Source organism: Astatotilapia calliptera, chromosome 4, assembly GCF_964374335.1.
Source record: "Astatotilapia calliptera chromosome 4, fAstCal68.1, whole genome shotgun sequence".
NCBI classification, from domain to species: Eukaryota; Metazoa; Chordata; class Actinopteri; order Cichliformes; family Cichlidae; genus Astatotilapia; species Astatotilapia calliptera.
Genome location: NC_137425.1, coordinates 32,141,700 through 32,151,138, shown reverse-complemented (window position 1 = coordinate 32,151,138; position 9,439 = coordinate 32,141,700). Strand labels below are relative to the sequence as shown.

The following is a 9,439-nucleotide window of genomic DNA, read 5'->3' as shown; positions in this document are numbered from 1 at the left end:
TAGTTATGACTGTGCAATGACAATAGGGTTATCTCTATCTCTCTACTACGGTGTATGAATAATAAACAAGAAAGAAGATGCTGAGCATGTGGTCCATTATCAAACTGTAAAGAAACATCCACCAAACGTCTTTGTTGAAAGGTAATACCTAAAATATGACTGATTCAAACAGCCGTCATAAATGAATCAGGGATCTGTAGAGTGTGTTAAGTATAACAGCAGACATTGAAATCTACCACATAAAAGCAAGGGTGGGAGGGTGTTTAGATGACCTCTGCAAGTGTGAGGCTGTTCCTCCAGCACAGAGAGCTTCAAAAACCCTCAACAAAAATCAGATTCTCCAGTTACAGACAAACAAAAAACTCCAGCATGGAGAAGGAAACGTGGTCCGGACCTTGCTAGATGCTGCTGGTCTGAATCACACATTAGCAGAGCATTTGTTGTTCCCACTGACCCATGTGGACAGTGACTGTGAAGAGCTGCTCTGGCAAACTGTAAAAGGGACAGAAAATGTAAAAAACCAAACAGGATTTCTAAAAAAGACCATCTTAGAATCAGTAATGACAGAATGTACCCTGCCTCTGTCCCAGTGTTAGGTGGGACACACATAACACTGGGAAGATGGCTTATAGTAGGGATTCTGTAGAAAGATTGCTAGCTCTAATATTAATGCCACAAAATCCAAGAACACAATAACAGTTAATACCTCAGATTTCTAGAGCCATTTAAAAAAAGTCAGTCTATGCATCTACTGTCTTCTGCCTATTTAATCCAGGGTCACAGCGGGAGGGTGGGGGGGGCTACAGCCTGTCCCAGTCGTCATAGGTACAGTCAGCCTGGACAGGTCACGTCTTTCGCAGGGCTAACAGAGAGACAGACATTAGTTAGAGTTGCAAATCTGTTTAAAATTACAGCAAGTTTTCAACAACTGTATGACTGACCACGTGTTTCTGTGTGTATAGTCCACTTCTCAGGCAGCTGCACTTAATTTTTGTATTCCCTTTCAGACTGACCTCACAAAAGGCTGATGTGGCTGGTCCAGTGGTCCAAATTAAGTATAGTACCTTTGATCAGCCATTATTCCAGTACAACCCCTGCACCGCCTTCATTTTAGCAGTCCTGGAGTGCGTACTCTTACGTATTTTTCCTACACCTGAATAAAAAATATGTTTACAAATAACAGATTCAGCTAATTGTAAAAATAGTGCTGTTGACACAGGGACACAACAAAGAGAGGAGGGCAAAGTCTAATTTAAGCATACACAGGTTTTGTTGTTCTGCTCTAAGGACAGAAAATGTTTAGTGTTAACCTAATTCACTGATCATTTACATTATTCCCAAGAGTCTGTCAGCCTTTGCATGATGTACGAGCTGTAAGCAGACTCTCAGGTGTGGGAGGTGTGCCAGTAGGAAAGCAGGTCTAATAAACCTGCATCCTGAGGTTTCTCATGCAGGATTAAAGGAGCCAGACTTTGTTTAGACATCTAGAATTTTATTTTACACTGACCCTGGGTCAGTGTGTGTATGATACAGTTTAAATGAAGCACTGGAGCTAGAAGAACTATAGCCAATCAGCAAATTTATTGGGAATATGTGGTTGGCAATAATTATTTTAGTTAACTAGTAACTTAATTACCAATTAGCAGTGACACAAGCTAAAAATTTACTTCCCTAACATAATTTAAATAATAACTGTCCATCCATCCATCCAGCCTAAGCAGAGAAGCCCAGACCTCCCTCTCCCCAGCCACCTCCTCCAGCTTGTCTGGGGGAACACAAAGGCGTTCCCAGCCCAGCTGAGAGATATAATGTCTCCAGCATGTCTTGGGTTGACCCCAGGGGTGGGCCATGCCCGGAACACCTCACCCAGGAGGCGCCAAGGAGGCAACCTGATTACCGCTAATAAAGTATATTTAATGGACTGGTAACGTACAATATCTCTTTCTTATTGTTAAACCATTGACCACAACGCAAGCATGTGAGGTCTGTAGTTCTTTAGGTGCTGTTCTGGGTTCTTTTATGACCTCATGGATGAGTCATCAAAGCACTCTAGGATTCATTTCAATACTAATTTGAATAACAATTTAAATAGCAAAAATATAATTTAAAAAATGGTCAGGTTCATCGACGTTACAAGTTTCCTCCCTCCCACCATGGTTAGCTGGAGTTCCATAGCTTTAAAAATGGGTTTTAATCATTTCCAGCATGATGATGCCAAATACTTTGTTTCCCAGATGTTTTGTTTTTGCGTGACATGAGGTGTTACTTTAAAACTGAAGTGGCCTTTTCCATAAAACTCGGGTAATCATAGTTAATCCATGATTTGGGGTTGAGGTTGCATTTTCACAGCTTTTTTACACATTCAAAACTACCTGGAATACATGGAAAATGGTAAATGGTAAATGGCCTGTATTTATATAGCGCTTTACTAGTCCCTAAGGACCCCAAAGCGCTTTACATATCCAGTCATCCACCCATTCACACACTGGTGATGGCAAGCTACATTGTAGCCACAGCCACCCTGGGGCGCACTGACAGAGGCGAGGCTGCCGGACACTGGCGCCACCGGGCCCTCTGAAATCACATGATGCTTGTAAAGAAAGCAGCAAAGCGAGTTATTAATTAATGAGACAACTAAAGGTTGTAAGCTTTGAGTTAAATAGCAAAACAAACAAACAAAAATAATAAAAACATCCCACATGATGATTTCTTCTTTGATTGAGAGCCAAAACAGAAGCAGAAAGATCGCTAAACTACAGCTGAATGCTGCTGCTTTGCATCTTTCTGGGGAATGACACAAAGATGCAAATGCTTCTAACATAGGTGGAGTCACCTATGCTAAAGAAAAGCTTTGACAGGTCTTTCACAGTACATGAGTGTCTCACATCATCAGTAGACGTTGAGGTTCCCCCTTATCTGTTGCCAAGGTGAGTTCTGCTGTAGAAACTGATATACAGTGTAATGAATGGTTTAACCTGCTGATAGTATTTCACTTATGTGTGGCTCACTTCACTAGGAATGATTATTCAGGTGTTAGTTATTTAAAAAAAAAAAAGTTAATTTAGCTTTTTAGTTATTTGTTCCATACATGATTTAGGCGTGTGAAATTCTTGTAGGATGACATTGAGCAAATGCATTAGGTAAAATATTAATTTGATAAAGTAACATTACTTTGACTAAAGATCAGTAACATTTACACAGTACTTGTTCTAACCAAACCTCACCCAAATATCATTTTATTATTTTATATGTTAGTATGTGTGCACAGATCTTCATGCAATGTCATTTTTCTTGTTTAAATTTATAGTTGATGTATATTTAAAAATACAGATGTTAGAGGAATTGATTTGCTTTAAAAAAATTATGATATTTATTTATTATATTTATATTGAAAGGTCATTTTTATTCATTATATAAACTTCTCCTTACATTTCCTAACACTATATTGTGTCCTACATTGTCATTGCTCAGAAAGATATATAGACTCATTATCAGTGAAATGTTGTGGCAGCGCAACGGACTCCAGTCTTCCCCTCTGTGATTCTTTTCCTTTCTCTGGCTGTGCATACCTTCTCATTACAGTGTCAAGGCATCCTAAGGAAGATGTTCATTCTCATCCCTCTGCTGCTTTTTCTTTCTCCTGTCTGTGGAGATCTGTCAAATTTTACATTTTACACTGATACTTACATGACAAGTTGGACAAAGGCACAGACCTTCTGCAGAAAGTACCACACTGACCTGATCACAATCAGAAATGAACAAGAGAACACATTCTTTAATGGCCGAGGGTGGATCGGGTTATATCGAGCTAATACAAATACATGGAAATGGTCCAGAGGAGACGAGATAACTAGCTTCACCAAGTGGAGTAGTTTTCGTAAGTAACATGTTTTAAAGCTCAAATATTTATCTTATACTTTTTTAGGTGTAAGTGCAAATTATTGAGCTAGTTATTGAGTTATTATAGAGATTGCAAGATCAAATTCTTTGGTATTAACACAAGAGTACTTTGTATTGTAAAGTACTATATTTATTTATTTATTTGTCTGTTTGTTTGTTATTTAATTGAAGCACTTTTCATAGGCCACTTTTTGCCAACGTCGGTGGCCAGATTTGACGCTTCTCAGCATGTTTTGCAATTTTGTTAGATGTGCCGAGGTTGAAACTGCACTGAAAAAAGTATTCAGTGTTAAGGACAGAAAACTTTCACACATATACATGATCAACACAAAAAGACACAAAAAGGCTTTTCTAGTAATTAATATTTCTTCTCTGCTTCTTCTTCTTTCAGAGCCACGTCCAAATGGAGACTGTGTATATAAGAACTATGGTGTATGGTGGACTGACGGTTGCGATGTCGATCATTCTTTCATGTGTTATGATGAGAAACTGGTTTTGGTGAAGGAGAATAAGACGTGGGAGGAGGCATTAAACCACTGCAGGTCTCTGGGTGCAGTGGACACAAATGATCCCAACTCTCCCTACAGGAACCATCGCTACGACCTGGCCACACTGATCACTACTGATGACCACACCTATGCACGGGAGAGAGCACAACAAGCTAGCACTGATGAGGTTGGACAGTTTCCTACAGCTTATTCGTGTTGCTGAGAAACTCATACACCATGTTTACAATTGTCTCTCTGTTCAATGTTGTCAGGTGTGGACGGGCCTGTGTAACCTGGCTGGTGAGTGGCTGTGGGTGGGTGGAGGACAGATGCAATATGAAAATATTCCAAGCTGCCCAACTAATGGCTTCTGTGGCGTCCTCGAGAAGAGTGGGACTGCATCCTATGGCATAAGAAACTGTCAGCAGAGAAGGAACTTCTTCTGTTACATAAAGCCTTGAATCTGACCACATTTACTCAAGAACTACTTTAGTTTAATTTTGATTTCCTTATTAATGACTCTTAGTTTTGACTGCTCAAAAGTTTGTACCCCAACCGCATTAACATTTTCCCTGAAAACTCATACTTTCATTGTTCATATGTGATAATAGAAAACAATCATGGCACTGCCAAAGTTAGAAACAAGTATCTTTACATACAATTACAATTTTGTGTGTTAAACATTACTTTGTCAGAGAATCATTGGCATTGGCATGCAATTCCTTCTTGCTTCCTGGAGTGCCCGCTACAAATTCTACATTTCAGCAGCAGTGGAGGAGTTATCAGGTGGTGTAGGTTTAATTCCTTTTCTTAATTTGTCAAATAATTTGCACAGAAAATGACCAAAAACACTTGATGTAAATTCTTTCATTGTTTTTTCTTCTGCTTGTGGCAGTTTTTATCATGAATATCCACTGCTCTGCTGTCACACAACATGCTGCATGACAAGTGTAGCCAGTGATTGACAATGGCCAATTAATAAAGTACGTAGTTCAAATCACTGGGCAAAACAGCATCTGTATCTGTATGCAGTATCTCTGTGTTCCATGCGAGTCCATGTCCATGTCCATGGTCGGTTTCATGTTTCATGTCTTAGGTTCCCAAGTCATCTCATGTGTTCAGGTTTTAGTTGTTTTTCCCAGTTTAGGATTTGTTCGGTTTGGGTGTTTCCAAATTCAGGGGTAGCATGCTTCAAAGTCCGCATCTGTAAGCAATGACATCACAGTGATGTGACGAAGGCTGTCCAAATTTGAAGAGTCCTCCAAATGCGACGACAAATGCGTCTTCCTTTTCCCCAGATTTGAAGGATGGGTCGGGTACATCCTTCGTAGTCCACCATATCCTAGGAGTCATTGCGGGTCATACGGGAGAATGTTTTGCATAAATTTAGAAGAAGAAGATGAATTTTGCGCATAACAATGGCGGACGAAGCGGGAGTGAAAGCAGGAGAGGAATACACTTAGCAGTTGTAGGAGACCCTATTGGCCCATTTCTATGGTGCTGATTACCACTAATAAGGTATATTTAATGGACTGGTAACGTACAATATCTCTTTCTTATTGTTAAATCATTGACCAGTGGGGCTCGGTCACTCTGGCACAGCTGGCTGCCGGCGGAGCTCCTGGGCACATCACTGCAATGTGCCCGGGAGGGCTGTGGCCCCCCCACACCCTCTAGCAGATCATTACATGAAGGAACCTTTTAAAAACAAACCTTTAAATACAAGCGCGTCCATGCTCACAGGTGTACACACGGGTGCTCACACACACAAACGACACCCTTTTTGGCTCCTACCTCAAAGCACACTGTGCGCTGTCGATCTTACGTGCTGCACAATAATGTTTAATATTTAGTATTTACTGTTATATTCCCATATATCATCGTGATGTTGTTTATTCTATTGCTCTTAACAGGTGATCCAGGTGATTGATATATGTATTTTTTGTCTGCTTGTTTTGTTGGTTTTTGTTCATTGCCCTTTCTCCCTCTTTCTTTCTCCTTTTTCTTTTCCTCATTCAAGTCTGTCCCGTATCTAGCAAGGGAAAAAAAAACAAAAAAAAAACAATAAAAGGTGAATCAAATGGACCATTACGGCAAGGCTGGGATGGTTCATTTGGTAAATTAAATCCGTTGGGCATCTTTCTTTGCCTTTAGACAATAATTCTGATGGCAAAAGAGCCAAACGGGACAGGCACAAAAAAAAAAATCATTGACCACAACGCAAGCATGTGAGGTCTGTAGTTCTTTAGGTGCTGTTCTGGGTTCTTTTATGACCTCATGGATGAGTCATCAAAGCACTCTTGGATTCATTTAAATACTAATTTGAATAACAATTTAAATAGCAAAAATATAATTTAAAAAAAATGGTCAGGTTCATCGACGTTACAAGTTTCCTCCCTCCCACCATGGTTAGCTGGAGTTCCATAGCTTTAAAAATGGGTTTTAATCATTTCCAGCATGATGATGCCAAATACTTTGTTTCCCAGATGTTTTGTTTTTGCGTGACATGAGGTGTTACTTTAAAACTGAAGTGGCCTTTTCCATAAAACTCGGGTAATCATAGTTAATCCATGATTTGGGGTTGAGGTTGCATTTTCACAGCTTTTTTACACATTCAAAACTACCTGGAATACATGGAAAATGGTAAATGGTAAATGGCCTGTATTTATATAGCGCTTTACTAGTCCCTAAGGACCCCAAAGCGCTTTACATATCCAGTCATCCACCCATTCACACACTGGTGATGGCAAGCTACATTGTAGCCACAGCCACCCTGGGGCGCACTGACAGAGGCGAGGCTGCCGGACACTGGCGCCACCGGGCCCTCTGAAATCACATGATGCTTGTAAAGAAAGCAGCAAAGCGAGTTATTAATTAATGAGACAACTAAAGGTTGTAAGCTTTGAGTTAAATAGCAAAACAAACAAACAAAAATAATAAAAACATCCCACATGATGATTTCTTCTTTGATTGAGAGCCAAAACAGAAGCAGAAAGATCGCTAAACTACAGCTGAATGCTGCTGCTTTGTATCTGAAATGACAGAGATTTAAATTAATTTGTGGATGGAAAGCCAGAGCAATTCAAATGCTTCTAACATAGGTGGAGTCACCTTTTGCATAAATTTAGTAGAAGAAGAAGAATTTTGCGTATAACAATGGCGGACGTAGTGGGAGTGAAAGCGGGAGAGGAATACACTTTCAAATGTACATATATGAAAATCTGGTGGTACAAAATCTCCAAAAGTTGATTCTGTTCATCTGGACGTAGCGTTTTGTGGGAGAAATGTTTCGTCACTCGTCCAGGTGACTTCTTCAGTCTCAGCTGACTGCAGGTTTCCAATCTTATAAACAGGACATTTGCATAATGACTGAAACCAGCCCACTGAAGGAACAATGGGCTGGGAGGTCAGATCCTTAATTTTAATTATGCAAATTCTCATGACCCTTGATCAGCAACCACTGATCAATGGCCATGAGTACCATTCACAGAAAGTTCGGGAATGGCTGCAATCACAGCATTTTGTACTGGTGGTAAAAAAGTTAAATTTTTGTAGTGGTTGTGGTTTTAGACTTTGTGCTTTTGCTTATGGTTATTTTTAATAAAAATAATCTTTGTAAAAATTGCCAGTAAAATAGCTTGTATGGTGGGTCCTGCAGTTTTTCATGTAGTGGAGATTTCATCTGAATTTCAGGCGTGTGACCACGCTTCCTTCACGCCCCTCCGGCCTCAGGCTATAAAAGCCCCCCTTCTCAAATACCTGCTGTTCTCATTTTCATCCCCCCATTTTTCCTTCTCTTCTCCTCTTTTCCTTTCCTTCATTCATTTCTCATTAGTGTGGAGATCAGGGAAATTATTTTGCTGCTATTGTTAATAATCATCATCATTATTGTTGCATTAATAATATAATCTACAGCATTGATATTGCATTCAGATGTTTAAACAGTGTGTGTCTTTCAGAAAGACTAAGTTGCAGGCTGACAGGAAATTGCAGGTTTGCAGAGCGTGCCTTTTGCAGAAGTGAAATCGAAAGCAGAGTCTAAGTGCAGGTTATTCTGAGGATTACATGTAAGGATGAGCCTCTGTTCTGGTGAAAGGTCAGAAGTGCAACGGGTGAGATGAGAGAGCATTTAAGGACGAGACACATACAGTTAGTGGGTTCATTTATAGGTGAGAGGTTAATCATGTTTGCTTGTAACTGTGGGTTTTGGAGAAGCGGCAGTCAAAAGGTTGACAGGAAACATCTGCCATGAAGATAGAGACAATGTTCCTTTTTAAACTGTGTTAAAAGTCATTGTGGTTTTGATGTGACCTATGTATGAAGTGTATCTGATGACGCATGAGGGGGCGTCATTAAATTCAAACCCTGATGGTATAAAATATCTGCCTATGCTTTGATTAGTCGGAGATCAGCGCTGTCTGCGAACGGAGCTGGTCCCCCCACGCGTGTATTTCATTAAAATCAATTGTTTGACCAAGCTCTTGTTGGACCATGGTTGTTTGTACTCTCCTTCCTCAATATTTGAACCTTAACATTAGTACATGGGGATCTGCCGTCGGCAGTCCCAAACTGCAGCATCAGTTCACACTTCCTCATCCCTCATCGCCCAACGTTACTGAGGATGTGGTCCCAGCTAGTGAATTGCCGCTTAACACAACTAATTTTGATTTTTTCAAGTTAACCTTTGTGATATGTTTTAGGGAACAAAGACAAAATGGCTCAATTTATTAAAATGAAAGGAGAAATTGATCACCTCCTCTCTGGGGTGAAGAATTCGGCCACTGTGGCATGGACGTACAAGAATAAATCAATAAATCAATGCACACATCATATTCATCATATAAGCAGGGGTGCACATAAGTGGTCCGCAGGTGTACATTTGCTGTCAAAATAAAAGACGCGCACCAGATAAGAAGTTGCAACGCGCGTTTGCGTCCATATAAAAGGCTGTTTTTGTCCGCTAGAGTGGGATTTTCACGGCACATTCTGCACCACATCTCTGTGCGTTCATCATTTGTTTGAAGCCAGCTCACCTGCTGCAACCACTTTTC

At 40.2% G+C, this 9,439-nt stretch overlaps 1 protein-coding gene across 1 annotated transcript; it reads left to right on the top strand.

Annotated features, from left to right (window-relative positions):
• Nucleotides 1–2,582: 2,582 nt before the first annotated feature.
• LOC145428385 (macrophage mannose receptor 1-like) lies at nucleotides 2,583–5,388 on the top strand. Its single transcript, XM_080300491.1, has 4 exons — nucleotides 2,583–2,927; nucleotides 3,583–3,877; nucleotides 4,292–4,575; nucleotides 4,661–5,388. The coding sequence occupies exons 2-4, from the start codon at nucleotides 3,604–3,606 to the stop codon at nucleotides 4,847–4,849; spliced, it is 747 nt and encodes a 248-aa protein (XP_080156617.1). The 5' UTR covers nucleotides 2,583–2,927; nucleotides 3,583–3,603; the 3' UTR covers nucleotides 4,850–5,388.
• Nucleotides 5,389–9,439: the final 4,051 nt, after the last annotated feature.